Source organism: Clarias gariepinus, chromosome 1 (assembly GCF_024256425.1).
Source record: "Clarias gariepinus isolate MV-2021 ecotype Netherlands chromosome 1, CGAR_prim_01v2, whole genome shotgun sequence".
NCBI classification, from domain to species: domain Eukaryota; kingdom Metazoa; phylum Chordata; class Actinopteri; order Siluriformes; family Clariidae; genus Clarias; species Clarias gariepinus.
Window position 1 is genome coordinate 38,309,770 of NC_071100.1, and position 19,341 is coordinate 38,329,110.

The 19,341-nt window shown below is 40.6% G+C and overlaps 1 protein-coding gene across 1 annotated transcript; it reads right to left on the bottom strand.

Moving 5' to 3' along the window:
• Positions 1-591: 591 nt before the first annotated feature.
• On the bottom strand, positions 592-16,437 carry emilin2a (elastin microfibril interfacer 2a). Its single transcript, XM_053498831.1, has 9 exons — positions 16,212-16,437; positions 15,536-15,646; positions 9,552-9,745; positions 7,526-9,397; positions 3,576-3,920; positions 3,432-3,479; positions 2,387-2,434; positions 2,116-2,256; positions 592-1,996 (listed from the first exon to the last, which is right to left on the bottom strand). Exons 1-9 carry the CDS (start codon positions 16,310-16,312, stop codon positions 1,668-1,670), a joined length of 3,189 nt encoding a protein of 1,062 aa, XP_053354806.1. The 5' UTR covers positions 16,313-16,437; the 3' UTR covers positions 592-1,667.
• Between the last annotated feature and the right edge of the window lie 2,904 nt (positions 16,438-19,341).

Genomic DNA, 19,341 nt, shown 5'->3' on the forward strand with positions numbered 1-19,341 from the left:
GTAGACTTTGCCATTCCATTAGATGATGTAATAGATTATAAAAGCTTTTACCACAGCATTTGTTGAATGCTTAACTCTGGTCAGTACTGTAAGTATTAATGAATTTTATATAGCAGCACGGCTTCGGTTTTATATTCAAGAGCTGACCGTGTGCTGTAGTTTCTATAGTATTGATTATAGACTACAGTGAGTAGTCCTTGTTCAGACTGCCAGGCCAAATCCTATTATTGGCATATTCAGATTGGAATCAGACTGATTTCATGTAGTCTGAACAGTAAAAAAAAAAAAACTTAAATCAGATTTATCTAGTGATGGTTTGAAATCAGATTGTATTCCTAAAGACGTGTTTAAGTATGGATGTGCTATCATGTGGTACGGGACATGGATCCATGGTTAAAAAATAAGCACAACTCTGAAAATCTGGAGGTGTTTGTGCAGGGTCCTTTTTTTTTCCTTCCACTTTTGACACTTTTACGGCTAAGTATGTAAAAGCCACACCCTTTAATTTTCCATGCAGATAAATTAACCATGCTTTAGGAAGAGCCGCCCGATTTAACCATAGTATGGAAATGGAGAACAGCAGTCTCTGGATACAGGATGACGTAAAATTTTATCACTTTTGGGGGTCAGTACAGTACATCAGTACAGACAAAGCTAGAGAGAATGTACAGAAATGGTGATACACTTTATGAGGAAATATGTGAGCCTCCAGCGTCATTCTCACGGCAACCAATACAGATAGGTTCGACAATGTATCAGATTTGGGCTGCCAGTCTGTACAGAGTCGAATCCTATCTGGTCACTTTCAAATAACTGTGTGTGTAGTCAGTCCTGAAAATCAGGTTTAGTTCAGCCTGCACTCTTGAACAAGCCCTTAGAGACTTGTGTCACACAAATAGATAAAAAAACAAACAAAAAAAAACTTTATTGTTGATCTAATGAGGTTTCTGTGTAGAAATGTTCATTTTACATTGATGGAAGGAGTCTCCAGTGTCGACATTTTCTAACAATTAGAGGTAAAGCTGTAAATGCAATTTTAAGATTTTTTTCTTTTTTTGGAGGGTACAAAAGACACTGGTGATGGAATGACTGTTTTAAGGGAAGTGATGACAAGAACTAATATGCTTGACATACATTGCACAGCTTTAAATGTAACTAGAAATAATTGACATTGTTCATTAATAATAATAAAAAAATTTGGTTAATTCCTATGGTATAAGAGTAATGAAAGACATTGGAAGGTGTTGTCTTCATTGTGGTAATGTTACACCATCCACTCATTTATTATAGTCCTATGACAGTATGGATTTTTTTTTCTTACATATAGCAAAGGTATTTATAACACTGCTTATTCATTTGTAATGAAATGATTCAATGCAATCTGGTGTGTTGATTATGTTTGAAGTCGCTCATGATAAGCCACCCTTTTATATTAAATGGTTCAAGGTAACTAAAAATATTATACAAAGAAAATAGGCTAAATATCTTAAGTACACTGTGTGGCACTTCTTTTTCCTGAAGATTCTTAAGCCAAAGCCAAGCAGTGATTTCCTTGCAGTGAGGTCTAAGCTCTCCACGGGCTGCCTTGTCAATGTGGAGCGCTGCACAGCCAGGCAGTCCTCTGTAGCATATGTGTGCATTTTTTTTCTTCCCCTTTTCCCTGGGTGTTATCTGTGAACCTGAGTCGAGTAGAGGAAGACACAGCTGAACGTTGAGAGTATCTCTTTGGCCTCAGAGAGGGCAAGCGCGCCAGCTGTGCGCACTAGCGCAACTCGATCTCCTGCACGCAAAGGGAGCACGAGGCTGAATGAGACAGAGCTGCCGCACTGACAAGGCCTTGATGCGCGCTGGCCGTTCTGTTCTCCATAACCTGCTGAATCCAGCTTGTGTACGCTGCGCTCAGACACGGAGAGCACAGCCTCGATGCGCTCATGCCGTGGAGGTGTCAGCACGGTCGAGACTAGATAACGACCGGTCACTGGCACCGTGAAGATACCTGCAAAGCAAGCAGGAGGAAGTTACTGTGTTGCCAACTAGGACATGTACTGGCTGCTTTGTCCTAAGAATCTTTGTCATTGAAAAAGCAGATCTGAGAGTTTTTGTTTTTTTAAATACCTGTTTGTGGATTGTAGTGCCCTCCATCATTAACTAGCACTTTATTAAACTGGATAATGCCAAAATCTCCTAAATGCGCCTGTTCTGTGAGACCGGCTGAAAAGGAGATCGGCTCTACAAACATGTTTCTTTCAGGTGACACTGTAAAAGAGGCATAGAAAAAAGTGGTGCATAGATTGAAATATTCTCCATTTCAAATGAGCTGTTATTGTGGTGAAAAAATCATAATGTGTATGCATACAGTATAGTAATACATTTCTATAAACTTTACCTGGAGTAGCAACAAGCCTTTGTGTGGGATTCCATAAAGCTTGGGAAGCTAATGAAAAAAACAAAAAGGTCTCATTGATTAAGGACAAAATAAACAATGCAAGTAAAGTTGGATATGAGGATGAATCAAAAATTATTTGCATTCTGGTTATATTAAAATAAACAAAAATGATCTAAAATTTCTGTCTTATCAGCGCTTTCTGGTTAAGGCTACTGTGTCCCCAATCACTGCTGTGCAGGTGTGAACATGTTACATCAGTTCATTTGTAACCGCGGTGCGAGCGAAAATAGATTCCCCTCTTGTGAATTGCACGCAAGAAGAGCAGCGTGCAGCGATTCGTTTTTTCTGTGATCTGAGGGTGTAACAGGAGCCAAAACAACTCACAAAAGAGCATAAACAGAAGTGTATGGATATCTGCAAACATAATTTGGACCGATACCGAAAGTTTCTTAAAGAGAAATGGTAATGGAAACATCCTTAATCGGCGACCAAGAAAAAGTTTAAAAGTCAAACCATCAGTTGGAAAATTGATGCTTACAGTTCCCTGGGATTCTAAAGGGCCAGTATTGAAACATTATCATAAGGTTTAACAATCGACAGTGCTTGTTACAGTGAGATGCTTATTGAAGCGCTGAAAGATTAAACGCAATAACAGCTATCCAAGGGTGTTGTAATTTTGCATGACGTTGCACATCTGCACAGTTCTACCCACACTGTCGACACTCTGCAAAAAAATTTACTTTCAGGTGTTAAAGCATCCTGCCTATAGAGTCCTGATCCTGCTCTATCAGACTTGACCTGTTTGGTCCCCAGAAAGCAGCCTTACGAGGACGAAGATTCACTTCTGATAAAGAAGTGAAGACAACAGTCCCCTCGCAGCCTATAACATTTCTTTTAATGAGGGAATATGAAAACTTGTCGACATGAACAAAGTAATGCTTTTGTCTTTTTTTTTATTTTACTTAAATATATTCGACAGCCAGAGTGCAGATAATTTTGAGTCACTCTCCTATTTAACTCGGCTACAGAGACAAAAACTTTTTACCTGCCATCGGGTAGGGTTTATAAGCCACTCGATTTATGGGAAGAGGGCCTGTGGTGGAGATGCAAGATAAGGATGTAAACATTTTTTAAAGAGTTAAACCATACATATATATAGCAGAAGCTGATAACTTGTCTGATCACTGACCTGGTGCACCTGCAAATCCGGAGACAGGTTTGCTTAACTCATGGGATCCACGCTCCCGTCGTGAGGGCACTCTTTGTTCGTATCCAGGTGGTCCAGCCACTCCAGTCACGACAACTGGTACATGAGGCTGTAGGTGTGGGGTTGAAGGCCGCGGAGGAGCGTAAGGTTGGCGTGGGATTGAGGGCTCGCCATGTGGCTGCCGTTGAACTGGATAGGAAGGAACAGGCACTTGCCTTTGTGGAAACAGCAAAGGAATGTGGATCTCAGGAATATGTGACCTCTTCGGTGGGTAGAAAGTCCTGGAATCAGGAACTGTGTTCGGTTTGTCAGGCTTCACTTGCACTCCTGAGAAAGAGAGGATTGAGAGATGTGACTCATATTCTGGGGGGAGAGGCTGTCAGATAAAACTCTCAGGCAGCAAATATATGAAATCGAAATGGATAAATCAATCCTCACAAATGAAAAATATGAAAGGGTGGACTAGATGACTAATCTCATAAGGATATGCATTTGGGATGTAACAGAATATGAATGCGTTATACTGGTTGAACAGACATTTAACAAAGAGATATGAATATGGAAAGTAATAGGAGGTGCACTGTTCTTTCTTTTAAGAAAGCTTGGCAGAAAGGTTTACAGAACATCTGGTTAAGACTAGATGTGTGCTTCAGGACTGGGATCCCACAAGACACAGCAAAAAAAGTCAACCAAGCAAAAGGTTTTTTTTAACAGCAATTTTCAATCTTAATCAAGAGCCTGTTTCCTTAGAAATGAAATGCAACTATAATGTTTATTATAAAAGGGTAAAAAAATTTCATCTGTGAATTTAGCCAAGGGGGAAAAAAAAAATCCCTTTAGTGGCTAAATTTTAACTACTATCAGCAGTCTCACACTGTGATGTTTCCTCAACCTAGCATGTGCTGTTCATCACACAGGGGTTTACTCAACACTGTAATTGCATCTTTGTCTTCCTGCTTACACCCGGCATGAGTAAAACAAAGCCAAGGCTAAAATCCCAAGGGTTCTCTTCAAACAGGCTACCACCGACCGCTTTCCTGCGTCACCGCTGTTCGTAACACCAGGTATCTCAGAAACACACACGTAAGGCCCTTTTCCCATGAGATAATTGCTATCTAACTGTTTCCCATGGGGACTGCTTGGGACGCAGAGGAAATCACGGGCTACTTTCTGCCATGGCTCAGCATACTACACACAGATGTGGCATCTTAACCAACAGTGACACACTAAACTACTGTAAAGCCCAAATTAGTCCTGTTTCTGGTAATTTAGCTTCCCGTCTGATTCAGTTTCCCGAATCCAATTCATCCTGATAAACATGAACAACTGTACTGGATAATGAATATAATGTTCTGGGAACAGGATTGATGAACACTGGTATAAAAGAATGCTTTAGGCAATAGTCTTGACTCAGATACACTGCTTGTTTACGGAGAAGAAACTCGATCTTGGGAGGCTCTTGAGAAAGAACTCTTGATCTAGGGAGGCTGTGTTTACAAATTACTAAGATGGGATGACCAGATTGGGATAATTGAAATTGAGAGAAAATGCTAGGTCTTGTTTCATCCATTAGTTCAGAAGGCAAAAGAAAGAAAGAAACTTTTTCCACACACACACACACACACACACAAACACACAAACACATAGGTGTTATTAACGTCCAGACCTCGGTGAAGTAATCTCACTCTTGGCCTGATCCAATCTGAAAACATCCAGATGGATCTCTGAACTCTGACTTCGAACTTTGACCCTGCTTTTATTGATCTCTCCATAGAGAAATCACTTATAGTAATGCTAGAACCCTTCTCAAAACCTACGGCTGCTTGGTTCACCTCCACCTCCTTGGTTCAATCCACAGACTCGCACTTTGAAAGAGGGGAAGAGAAACTTTTGGCATTCTATACTAGCAAGATATCAATCAGCAGGAAAAGAAAGACAGGAACGAGGATGATAAAGATTAGATAAACTGAATTACACAGCATGTCAGGCCATCTTGGGTCATATTTTCAAGCTCCTCTATTGCAGAATTCAATAACTATCAAGTCATTGTCTCGAGTATTCCAGTATGAGCTGTGAGCCTATTAATCCGTCGGTTTGGCTGATGACCAGAATCTTCAAATAGGTTGAGAATTATTAATTCATAAAAAAAAAAAAAGATTTATCTTGCTAGAAAAATTGCAGAAGAGCATCAGATTTTAGAAACCAAACCACATGCTTCCCAGCAGATTGTGTTGTCACGGACAGAGCAACTGTATGAATTATTCCCAGAATTGCACAATGGCGTACCCCTGCCCCAGACGGCTTGCCAGAAGGAATGAGTAATCCTTAAGACCTTGCAACAGCAAGCCCAGTTGTCTAGTCGCTGCGGCATTCGTTCGTTTTGCCTTTTGACGTTCTTATAGAGCTACGAAATCGGTGCTGTTTTTCACACACTGTTTTAGTAATTATACAGAACAATTATTACCTACAGAGATCCTAGTCACAATGCACTAAGATTAGGGTTTATACTTAAACAGCAATCTTCCGAAGACAGATACAAATACAAATAGTGTATTTGTGTTACACCTCTAATACTATCATTTTTATGTAAATTTAATCATTTGGACTTGAGCCTGGACATAACCTTCATGCATGCTTAGGACTCAGAGAACTTGATATCCACCCTGGAATAATGACATCAGACTTTACAGGGAGGCTCCCAGGAATCATGCATGCAGGCGTTACATCACGGACGGCTCCTAGCCCAACATCTGCACTCGGGTGGGGTAGTGAGCCTGCTTTACAGCACCGCACATCCAGAGGCCCAGTCCCAGGCTTTGCTGGTTAATAAAGACCAGACCCACACAAGCAAACACGTACTGAACATTCTACAGGTTCCCAGAGTCTGTGTTGGGAAAAGTAGAGCATGACTAGGAAAGGACCACAGAACTCATGAGCTCACAAAACTAAAGAAAATAAGGAGAAGGATAGTCACTCATTGATCATCCTACACAAATTAGCTGTGCAATAAGTGTCAGGGAGTTTAAATAAAACATAGGAAATTTTTTGTTAGAGTCAAGTTAACCCTACGCACACCATGACGTATGGGTTTAATGAGTATGCCTTTATTATTATTATTATTATTATTATTATAAAAGAAAGACCTTTATTATTTTCAAACACTACAGCAAGTAAGCAAGCCGTATCATAAACAGCATTAGCCATCACTTGTTAATGAGAAAGGTATGATTGTATTGGGCTCCATTCCAATGCTTGTAACTCTTATTTTTCTATGTCTATTGAGGCCTCTTGCTTTTCTGCAGCCCTCGGGAATTGTAAACTTATAAGCAAGCCTGTATCTCATCATAGCACATGCATTATGGGCACTCTTTACCTGGAAAATTAACTTAAGTGTAAGTTTCTCTGAAACCCCCCCCCAAAAAAAAAATTTGAATAACAGGTCTGGTTTGGTTGACAAATCTCGTGGATGGATGTGAGTCATGAAGATAAATCCTGACAACTGAAAGGGGAGTCATGATTTCGTTGTGTGGCAGCAGCCCAATTTCCATTTAGGAGCTTTTCCAAGTCAAACAAATCCTGTGCAGTTTTCCAATCCGTATCTTCATTTTTAAATGGTAAAAACAGTCTCACTATTCCAGTGGTGTTAGGACAAGATCAATTATAATTTGATAGAAATGTTTACACTAGTACAATCGATTATACAAACATTAGGCATGATGCAGGAAGGAATAGTGCACGGAAGCAAACGATGATGTAATATAATACCCATATCTGAGTTGTGTTCTTTTTCCCCAAAATAAAAGTGTTGATTCAGTGAGTGGGGTGGCGTTAGTGGGAATCTGATGATATTACATGCTATCATAAAAGTTCTGCTGTTTGCAATTCATTTTAGCACATCACTTACAGTTAACCTGTGGTTTTGCATCACTTACCTTGCTGAGTCTTTACATTTTGCAGGTGGCGCTGGAGGTTGCTGATCTCTCCGGAGTGCATCTGCAGTGTTGAGTTCATTTCAGCCAAGTTTCTCTCCAGACCCTTTTTCACATCCTGAACTTGAGTTCTTTCATCATTTACCTTACCACACAACCCTTCTAGTGTAGTAATTCTGCTGCCTAGTGCAGAGATGCCTTCAGCTACACCCTGTGCCTTCTCCTTGCAAAGGGTCAACTCTGTAGTCATCTGGGATTCCAGGCTATGTAGTCTGTTGCTAAGCTCCTCCACTTGACTGTGGCTTGGTTTACCTACCTCGTGGGACACTGGTGGTGCCATTGAATGTATCTGAATGTGTTCTGTTTGTGTCCCTCTGCAACAAGTAGAGTTCAGGTTTTCAAGATCTTGGCTAAACTTGCTCATGACATCTCCTAACCCTGTCACAGATCCAGTTAGACCACTCACATTATCCGTTAGAGGCTTCAACTTGTTCTGCACAACCCGTATGCTAACACCGTTCTGTTGATTCTCAACCTTCAGATCATCGACTTCGGCTTCTAATTCTCTAAGCCTCACTGCACTGTTTTCAACATTGGTGCTCAGGACATCCAGTTGATTTCTACACTGCCTCACATCATTTGTAATACTCTCCAGAGGGCCTAGATGTTGAGGATCCACTGATGAACTTGATTTGCAGTCAGTGGAGCATATGTTCTCGAGAGCATTTAGCTTTAACTCCAGCCCCTGAATTACAAACTTGTTTGCATTAACCTGATTTTGCAGAGCATCAACGGATTCGCTGAACATCCCTGGGAAGGACGTGTTACTTATTTCGATCAGCATGCTTGTAAAGTCTTCCTGTATAGAATTCAGCTTCTCGTTCAAGAGCTTCTGGAGCATTGCTGCTTCTTTAGCTAGAGCCTTGGTTAACTTCTCATCCACATAGAAGCAGTAGGTTTCTGCGTTCCTCTCGGTCAAATTCATCCTGGCTTCAAGCTCATCCATGCGAGGGCCAAATATATCCTCCAGCTTTAACATGGACAGATGTTCCAGTTCGTTGTCCACACGAGCGTTTAAGATCTGATGAGCATCTATCAGTCGCCCAAGTGTTTTTTGTAGATCATTGCCATCCGCTTTAAATGGAGTCGTTTGCCTGTGAGTGCGCACCAGTCCATCGGACATAACCATTTCCAGACGTAGCTCACGCATCTCCTTCCTGAGCTCAGCCTCCTGGTTGCCCAGTAGATTTGTCAGATTGTCATGACTATTCTTCAGTCCCTCCTTATATATTTTCTGAAAAGAAAGTATCTTTTCATCACATGCACCCTTCAGCTTTTCTACCTCATCCTTCATGTCCGCAACCAGCTCCTTCTTTAATTTCTCAAACTTTGTATCAATGTAGGCCTCAAGGATATCAATGTCTGAGGAAGCACCAGCAGTAATCACTGGTCCCTGAGAAGCGTCCATTAGCATTCGGATCTGGCCACTGTGTCCAGTCACAGCTTCCCGCAGCTCCTCAATTGCCTCGTCCTTGCTTTTCAGAGCATCTGTCACATCATTAAGCCTGGCTAGCACTTTTTCCATGCCCCTGTCCTCGAGTCCCCTTGTGGCCTGGTGACCATCCAGATGCACCAAGCTTTCCTCTATACCTCCTGTTTTTGCACTATCTTGCACATGCATATTGGTAAGGAGCGTGGCAAGCATTTTGCTAGTGTCCTCCTGTATATCAATACGTAGGTTTGCAGTCATGCTAGTCATAGCTGCCTGAAGATCCAGCACTGTCTGAGACAGGCGTTGCACTTCTTCTTCCAGTTGACGAGTTTTCTCAATCCCGCTGTTGGGGTTGTGACGCCCCGTCTCCTGTCTCTCTGGCCCTATCACAGGAAATAAGATATCAATCGGATCATTCTAATCGGAATATACTGTCTGTATGTATATTAAACTGCATGCCAAATATTAGATATTATATTACATACTATATAATTTTTAACCAAAAAGAAAGAAGACACAAGTTTGAGACTATCTTACTTTGTGAGTTTCGTATGTATCCATTATGAGGCTGAGGATGTGGCTTTGGTTGAGGTTTAAGTAACATCTGCCGATTTGGGGTGCCTTTTAGTTCCCTGCAGTCTGGACCTTGATATCCTGGGCAGCACCTCCATTCCAGTTCAGTTACAGTCTTATAGGAGATCCGGTAACTGGGTTGGAAATGGGTCTGATACCTGGAAAACAAGATTTAATGGCAACAAATTAAATCATGCTGTTATCCAAAAAAAAAAATGCATAACTTCAAATATTAATGAGATATCTACTTAATATTACTGCCACGGTATATGCTGTGATGTGATATAAGTCTTGTTAACAGACTATGCAATGCCATTGCCTGGTTGGCCGTGAACTTTTATCTAGTGTGCCCTGCACAAAGCGGTCCTTAAAAGTAAAAGCAATCCGCAATCATGTATCTCACCTCATATACATAGTTTCTGGAACAAAAATCTATAAAATTACAGAGGTATTTTGGGCATTTCAAATGTAATGAAATAATTTGATTAGACTTTTTGCAGTGTAAATGAAAAAACACTCCTTGGCAACTTCAACAAGTCTAAAAACATTTCCCGAAAACAAACTGATTGAACACAGTTACACACCCACACACACACACAGACAAAAAAAAGCCTTCAGTTTTGTAAAAAAAATGTTCTTTGGTGTGTTCATCTGAAACAATTGTTGAAGATGAAACGTAGAGAACCCGACAAAGCTCTTTCCAAAAAAGCTCCAAGAGGACCTCCTTTAGACTGCTAAAACCATTACAGTCCTTTTATGTGTTAAGTAATTATTTCAAATCTGCTGATTCTTTCACAAATCTGCATAAATGCACTTGGTTCTCTACATACACAATTACGTAACTGGAGAGTAACATAATAAACCCCGGTGATACAGTGGATTCCCTTTAGTGGTAAAAAAAAGAAAAGAAAATGAATAGAGAAATGGCATCATTTCCTGCGATGAGGTTGGGGCTGGGTCAGTTTTCACATCTGTGAGTGCAATTATGGACGAAAAAATAATGCATGTTCCCACAGAAATCTCCCAGATAACAAGCCATATTCTATTTATTGTAACTTTTTGTTAAGAAACTGTGAAAGACACCTCATTATGAAATCTGATACGAAACATAAGGTCAAACCTGCATGAACCTTCGGGTTATTTTTCCCCTTCGTAAAGGAGACAAACTATTGTTTCTTTGCGATCCTTAAACAACATACACTGCCAATCAAAACAACACTGTGCCTTTTGGCATCGTTGTTAGATATTCTAAAATGTGAAAAATCTAACCAAGCAGTAAGTATAATTAAAGCATGAAATGTTTTAAATCCTACCTTTAGGCGTAACAAATAGCCATTTATCGTTTTATTGGAGTCTGGCAATCATAGTGATTAAACAAAAATACAATTTCAAAGATTTTTGACTGGCAGTGCATGAGATAATCTCACACGAGATGAAGAGTCGCATTACTGTGAATTACTGTTGTCACTTTTATCTAGATAACATGGATCACATTGCTGTGATGGCCTCCTTGTTAAGATCATGTTCAGATGACCTGACCACTTAGCACAGAATGGGGGTCTTCTGTCATGTCTTGTGTCTGCAGGCTCTCATTCCAGCTAAATAGGGAGGCACACTTGATTGGAGCTCAAGATGAACTGATTATACGAGTGGAAACAGAAGTGACTCCTGCTTGGCTGAAATGAAAGCCTGCAGCCACACTAGCCCATCCACAGAAGAATGGGATTTTTTCACTTTGTGGCTGTTGCTCCAGTCCCAAATGATATCATAACATCTGTCGTCATCTTTAAACACCGCACTCTGGTGACATGAACAAAGTACGAACGATTGATAAAACCGTAATTATGCACTGTTGAAAAAAAAAATTGTGGAAAAAACTTTCGGCTGGTGCCATTTTTGTGCTCTCCGTCATATGCTTTATAAAGCAATAACTGAACAGTGAGTTGTGTAGTTAGAAGTTACGTAAGAAAGAGAATAATGACCTTAATCAGACCACTTACAGGAAGCAAGACAGACATACCATACAGCGAGAAGGTCTTAAGCACACTGTGATCTTTCCTACTGATCTTTTTTAGTACTTTATTATTGAGTTAGTACAAAGGTATTTCTGATTTTCAACCACAAAATTAAATGTTAGATAAAAATATGTGCGTGCCAGAAAAGAAAGCAGCACATAATATAAGCGAAAAAAAAAAAAAGGAAGCTGCTGGATTTTGGATGCAAAAAAAGAAGCAGGTCCAATAGTCAAAGTCCTCAGAAGACCTGTGGGTGGTTCTGCAGGATGCTCAGTAAAACTAAGTAGATCATTCCCTTTAACTTTAACTCTCTTACTCCCTCATCGTCTATACCGCTTTATCCTGTATAAAGGGTCGCGGGGGGGCTGGAGCCTATCCCAGCAGAGAAGTCCAGGTTACACCCTGGACTGTGTCCCAACCCATCGCAGTAGTTTGTTTATAAAACTGCACAAATTTGAGCTGAGACTAAAGGGCACTCACATTACCACACCAAATACTGACTGTTTTGCATTAAGTACTGTTTGCTGGGCTTTACATTCATATATGATATAAAGCAGCATGCTAATATAGTACAAGAATAAAAGAAGTAACATCTTCATATTTTGACTAAGTATTCAGAGATGATCACATACGCTTGTGTGTAAAAGTACTCAGCTGAACAAATAGTCCTTGCTTCTGCCAGTTCTTGGAGGTAACAGGATTTCTCTTAGAAACAGAGATAAACACAGCAACTGATGTAACTAGGGTGTAGGACAAATATTACCATACGCGCAATGTTCGCTGTGTCCATTATAAAATCCACGCACGCAGGTTATATCTCAACACTGAAAGCAGTACACATTCTCTGCTACACTAACACCACAGCAAGCATAACACTCTGATGTCTGCAATATCACAATGTAAAAAGCACAGCTGCTTAGTGGGCCCTTAATTTATTGTGTGAATCGTAAAAAAGCCTTCAAGCTGGTATGATATGAAGAATAGTGTGAACTAACCAATAACCCATAAACGGTTATCTTAGACAGTGGTACATTAGTGTTTCAGGATAGTAAAAGTGTAGATAGTGACAAGTGATTCAACCCTGCATAGGAGTGGGTTTTCCTTTTTACAACACAGCAGAAATATCCCAGGAATGCAATGTTCTTTGATGGTAATCAGCTAATGAGTTGATGTGGATGAAATGAGTGCTGTGATGTGCTCTAAAGACTGACATCCCTTCCCTTGGGCCTTCGAGCTGTTTTGAAGTTAAGGACAGTGGTGCAAATAAGCTGCAAAGAATGTCTAATAATCCTCCATCTAAATCCAGGAACCCACGCTCAGACAGAGCCCTGGTTACTTAATGCCACTCTGATGGTGCTTTCCGATTGGCTAGCAGCTCCCTGAGAAGGGAACTCCACATGGTATTCAGCCATCTTAACTAAGATTAAAAACCAAAGGCCATTCCAAAGACTATTATCCACTGCAAATAAGATAGACCTGGTACTAATTCATATGAACCATTCATTATTAACAAGGACGACATAAAATAAGAATTAATAATCTTGTAGTTTAAACAATCTGCAATGAATTGGCACCCTGTCCAGGGTGTACCCCGGCTCGTGCCCTAATTCTTTAGGAATAGGCTCCAGACCCCCCCAGGACCCTATACCCAGGATTAAGCGGTGATGATGATGATTGAGAGATAGTGGGAGTGAGTTTAAACAATAAAAAACAGGGCTGGATTGGTAATCTCATATACCGGGTACTTTCAGATGGGCCAACACACTTCAGGGCCCATATAATGTTTGTTTGTTAATTTCTTTATTCATTCACGCATTTATACATATGCATGCAGGGACAGCAGCCCATTGGTTTGTCTTTCATACTGGCAGTTTATGTTCAATTTCATGGCGCCATTCACGAAGCAATGAATTATCTTGCTCCGCCTATATAATATCTTTTTATGCCACCCGCCGCTTTTTCTTCTTCATAGCTCGTGTTAAATTGGACAGACCTAAGCAAAATGGTGCTGCGGAAAAGCTGTCACTCATTGGCTATACCGTTTTATCTTGTGAAGAGGGTTACGGGAGGCCTGGAGCCTGTCCCAGGAGACTTAGGGCACAAGCCGGGGGTCACCCTGGGAACAGCCTAATCTGCATGGTTACTGTGGGAGGAAACTGGAGCACCTGAAGGAAACCCACAAATCATAGGGTGAACATGCAAACTCCAAACACACAGACCTAAGGCGGGAATCTAACCCGGACCCTGGAGGTGCAAGGTTAAACAATACCAACCACTAAGCCATTCTGCCGCCCTTGCGGTAAAGCTATGCGAGAAAAGACATGCAGATTTCAGATGTTTGTTGCACAGGCTACCACAGCAGATGTTACCTCATCAGCAATGCCAAAGTTTGTGCAGCATCATCAGGCAAATGTAGAAAAGCAGGTGGTGAGCAGGCATGTAACGTAATCGATGATAAGGGCCAGAGAGACAAGCAGAATGAAGAGCAGGAGGGGAGGCTAGTTCAATCTGTTAGGATTAGCTTCATGATAACAGGGACTCAAAAGGAGGGAGGGAAACGGAAGATAGCCTACCCTATTGTGTGTGTGTGTGTGTGTTTTGAACAGCAGTATATATATATATATATATATATATATATATATAAATAAAATGCATCTGAAAAAAAATATTATATCGTGGAAAAGTTATTTTTGTGCGTAATTTAATTAAAAAGTGAAACTCATATATTCTAAACTCCTTACTTATAAAGTTAAGTATTTCAATCTTTTTACAGCTCATGAAAATCAAAAATCCAGTATCTTAAAATATTAGAACATTCACGAGATCAATCACACAAAGGATTTACAATACAGAAAGTATTGAGCGCAAAAATGAGCATGCTACTTTTCAGAAGTCGGACACTTCTGTATCGTAAATCATTTTTCAATTGATCTTAGATATTTGAATATTTTAAAATACTAGATTTTCATAACCTGTAAGCCGTAATCATAGAAATTAAAAGAAGAAAGGGCTTGAAATATTTCACTTCATGAGTAATAAATCTTGAAAATATGGGTTTTATTTTTTAAATGAAATTAGAAAAAAAAATTCCATGTTGGTTTTCATAAGATGCTATCGGGGTGCTGTCTGACTGGCCTAATTCTGGATTATAAGTGGTGGGCCATCTGGACCAAAAATCCCAGTTTTTTTTTTTTTTGTCTCAGTCCAGCCCTTGCTATGAATCTGCATAATTTTAATCTCCTTAAGAATGACGGTGTCTATCTATCAGAGTACCTGGAGGAAACCCACCAAAAGACCACGGACAAAGACACGAGGTTGGAATCGATCCTTCGACCCTGGAGGTGTGAGGCCCCAGTGCTGATCACATGCCTACATGCTGCATTATCTTGAAAATTAATCAAATCACATTTATGTACGAGTTATATCCATCTATTCATCTGGGAACCACTGAAGTCCAACTGGGGACTGCGGAGGCCATTGGTGACTATTGTATTTATTCCCATTTTTACGACCATGGTAGGATCTCAAGTCAGCATTCACATGCCCATGAACTGTGGGAGGAAACTAGGGAAGGTAAATGAATATTTAATTAATATTTCATCTCAGTAGTGCAGCAACAGGTATCCTAGGTTACCAAGGTTATGCATGGAGGTAGTGATGTCTGCATTTGTGTTCCGAATGAAGGTCTTTTGTCAAGGAAAGTTCCTATAAATTATACTACACTTTAAAGCACACTGTGTGACAGAATGCAGCATGAATCACCATGGAACAAATACCACACACACACACACACACACCTCCCATTTTGGTTTGCAGTGCATTCTAAGGCTCCATCTCCCAAGCCCCACCCTCTCCCTATAGTATTAGCGTCACTGTTTATGAGGACTGTGGCAAGCCCCGCCCCCACGCCCCGCCCCTCGCGGTGGTACTCACATCACTGACGGCTCGCAGTCGGGCTGGTGTGGAGGGCAGCGCGCGGATTCGGGAATGTCCGCGCGCACCACGCAGCTCACGTTCTTCTGCACGATGAACGCGCACCAGTTTCTGGCAAATCGGAAAAAAAAACAATCACAGATATACGATTCTTTATAAAATTCATTCAATGTCACTGCGATAAGATTCTGTAGTGTGAAACCCAAATTACGCAATGAATGTACCCAATTAAAGTGTTACATTACACATCTGGAACATCTGGTTTCATCGAAATTAATTCAACCTAGACTGTAATCGACTGTTTTAAAGCACTTTTGTGGCTTTGGGGAAAAATAAAAAAAATATTATATAAGGTGCCACACATGATGATGACATTTTTTTGTTATTAATCTGTGTGCTTTATAAAGGCAGTTTATCATTCTGTATCCACATGTCAGCGTTTGAGTTATTAAAAAGAAGTCTAGTGTGAAATCTACTTAACTTACTTGTGATTCAAACTTGTTCATTAAATAAACGAGGTTTCTAAGCAATATTCTCTTAAAATAATCAGTTGTAGTGTATTGGCACAAACCAAACAAGCAATTCATCCGTTTTTTTTTTCAAATTATCATCTAAATGAAAAACCCATGTGCAACTTTCACTTTTCCCAGTCCAGTGTCTGTAGGTTGGTACTCACTTGTTTCTTTGCCTGTTCGTGTTGTACTGGAGACTCAAAGACACGCTTCCCAAAAACAGCACAGCGAACCCCAAACTGCTCAATTCAAGCTTAACACTCATTGTAAATTCTGGCAAATAAAAACAAATAAGGGTAAAAAGTAATTAAAAGAATGACTTAGGTCTGGCTGGGGTTCAGCCTTCCCAAAGCATGTGGACAAAAAGCAGGAGAGTCCGAGCAACTTCTCAACTTGGAGGAAAAAGTTAGTCTCAACTCTACAGGGGTCTGAAAAGCAAGGTTGCCAGATTGAACCGTAGTGTTTCCACCCAAATGCCTTTTAAACCCCTTCTGTATCTCGTACAACACCATTTACAGCTACATTCTCCTTAGAAATAATATAATACCATGTTTAACACTGTAAAAAACATAATTTGTTTACATATCCCAACCATGCAAATGAAACTTTTAGGTCCACACTAATCCCAATCTGGCAACACTCTTCACAAGAATTAATGGAGGCGGGACAAGTGGCCTAAAACACAATAGAGTACTTAAATACCCCACAGCGCTTTTAAACGGACACCACAGCCTAGTTGTGACTTTGTGTAGGCTTGTGACTTTGCGTGTTTGGGGTTCTGTGTTGTATGTATGTTTGACAGTTACTCTCATCATCCATAACTTTAAAACCACCTGCATATTCCCCTTGTGCTGTCAAAACCACTGACTCCTTGAGGCATGAACTCCACAAGACTTCATGTGTGCTGTACTGGGTACTAAGATGAAGGAGATCCTTGGTGTCGTGTACGTTGCAAAGTGGGGCCCACATGGACCAGGCTTGTTTGTTCAACACATTCCACAGATGCTTGATCAGATTGAGATCTGGGAACTTTCGAGACCATTCCTGATCAGCGTTTGCAGTGTGACACGGTTCATGTTCCTCCTGAAAGAGCCCACTGCCAGCAGCTGACCCACAGACTGCTGCCATGAAAGGGATTATCACGTAAACGCTTGTTTGTCATTAACACACTATGCACAATTTGGTGGTGCCAGTTTAAATTTACATTTACGCATTTGGCAGACGCTCTTATCCAGAGCGACTAACATCTCATTATACATCTGAGCAGTTGAGGGTTAAGGGCCTTGCTCAAGGGCCCAACAGTGGCAACTTGGTGGTTGTGGGGTTTGAACCTGGGATTTCCTGAACCGTAGTCCAATGCCTTAACCACTGAGCTACCCCTGGCCCTTAAATTGCATGTCTTGGACTGTCGGGGGAAACCAGAGTACCCGGAGGAAACCCACCAAGCACAGGGAGGACATGCAAACTCCATGCACACAGAACCGAGGCGTGGAGATGCAACATGACAGTGCTAACCTCTAAGCCACCGTGCCACCTTGTGTAGGTACTTTACTAACCACTGCATATTGGGAAAACCCCACCAGACCTGCTGTTTCAGAGATGCTCTGAATCATCTAGCTATCACAAGTGTATTCATCCTTGTCATTTAGCCATCCTAACTTGGCCCTTGTTAAAATTGCTCAGTTCTTCAGTCCTGCTCACAACCGAAAAAAACTGAAAAGCCAATTGTTCAGTCGTTGCCGAATACAGCCCCTTGACCATTGCAATGAGATATTTCATTCACTTGACCTATCAGTGGTTTTAAAGTTATATCTAACAAGTGTAAATTTTTTATTCACGGCCAGGTTGTTATTACTGTTATTCACCTAATAGTTCTAGGCTAAACACATCACCAAACCATTTTACAATTGGATTTTCCCTCTAAAATTATCGTCTTAGAAAGCTCTAATAAATATTTGATGTTCAATTTTACACTTAGGAAAAGGGTCAGTGTGGGGAGGAAGGCTCAGGTGCTGAAGAGTCAGGTGCTGGGAGGAGTAACCACATATCCCCCTCCTGCTTCCATTAGAATAGATTGTAGATTAATTAAGTGCAATTATAAGGAAATAATTGCAAAATAAAATTTTTGTTATAAACATTATGGGATGAAAATTTAAGACAACATGCAAAGCTGGTCTAAGGTCAGCAACCTGTTTGTTTAATGGGAAAACAAACATTAGAGTAGAAATTCGATTTTTAGATTTAATTGGAAAAATGTCGTGAATGCAGTATAAAGTCGGGTTGTCACAGAATGCATTGAACGTCACAGAATGCATTGATACCAGGTAACTGCTGGTTCAGACTTGACGCGTGTAGGGATTACGTGCCGCCAACGTGACGCACGCCCACAGACACGCCCCTGCACGCGGGTCCCGCGCGACTGTGTGCAATATATGAAACAGCTTTGAAAATGATACATTTAAAGAGAGAGAGACTGGTTGCAGAAATGCTCCATGCACTGAATGCACTATGCAGCATCTCAATTCCAATTCTTGAAGCAACAGGTCACAATTATTTTTACATTTTAGAAGTTATCTTTTCATTTCTATCAATGTTCCTTCACACAGTCTTTTCAACCTCGAACATAACAATGGGTGTAAACTGCATTTTAATCTTACGGATATCTGTATTCCCAGGTGAAACCTCAAGTCTGTCTTAATGCACATCCACGCATCTCTTTATGGGCACTTAGTAGCACTTGTCCACCAGCAGAGGGCAGTAATGCTACACGACTCCCTTCGCTAAGAGACGCTAATTGCCTCTGTTAACGAGCCTCGGCTTTCCCTGAATCCACTGCAACATACACAGCTACTGATGCTTCTGTTTCCACTGTGCAAAACTGGTAAGTGAGACAGATGGGAGATCTGCTGCTACGCATTCGTTTGGTATTCTTGCTTATAATTACGTTATGATTTTCTGATGTGATATGCGTAATTCCACAAAATGTCATTAACTGAAATATATAGTGGAAAAAACAGTCTAAGCTTTTCTTTGAGCTTATAGAAAAAACACAATCTGTCAACAAATGCAGTTCTGATTGTATTTCACAAAAAAAATACTTCATTGTAGGAATTCCTAGAACTGGGGAATTTCTAGGGATTTCCATCCTTTGATCTCAATGTTTTTTTCTCATCAATTTACAGGCGTATTGATGTGCACAAGCTGCTGTTTGTACTCTCTAAGAAAGCAACAGACCTAACAAACTAATGAGAGAACTTTATTTCTCAGAATGAAGGACTGCCTTAAATACAGACT

Coding starts and splice junctions, on each gene's coding strand:
- emilin2a (XM_053498831.1), bottom strand. CDS start 16,312: ATGAGTGTTAAGCTTGAATTGAGCAGTTTGGGGTTCGCTGTGCTGTTT. Junction 9,746..15,535: donor GACTGCGAGCCGTCAGTGAT/GTGAGTACCACC, acceptor CTTGTTTTCCAG/GTATCAGACCCATTTCCAAC. Junction 2,257..2,386: donor AAGGCTTGTTGCTACTCCAG/GTAAAGTTTATA, acceptor CCTCTTTTACAG/TGTCACCTGAAAGAAACATG.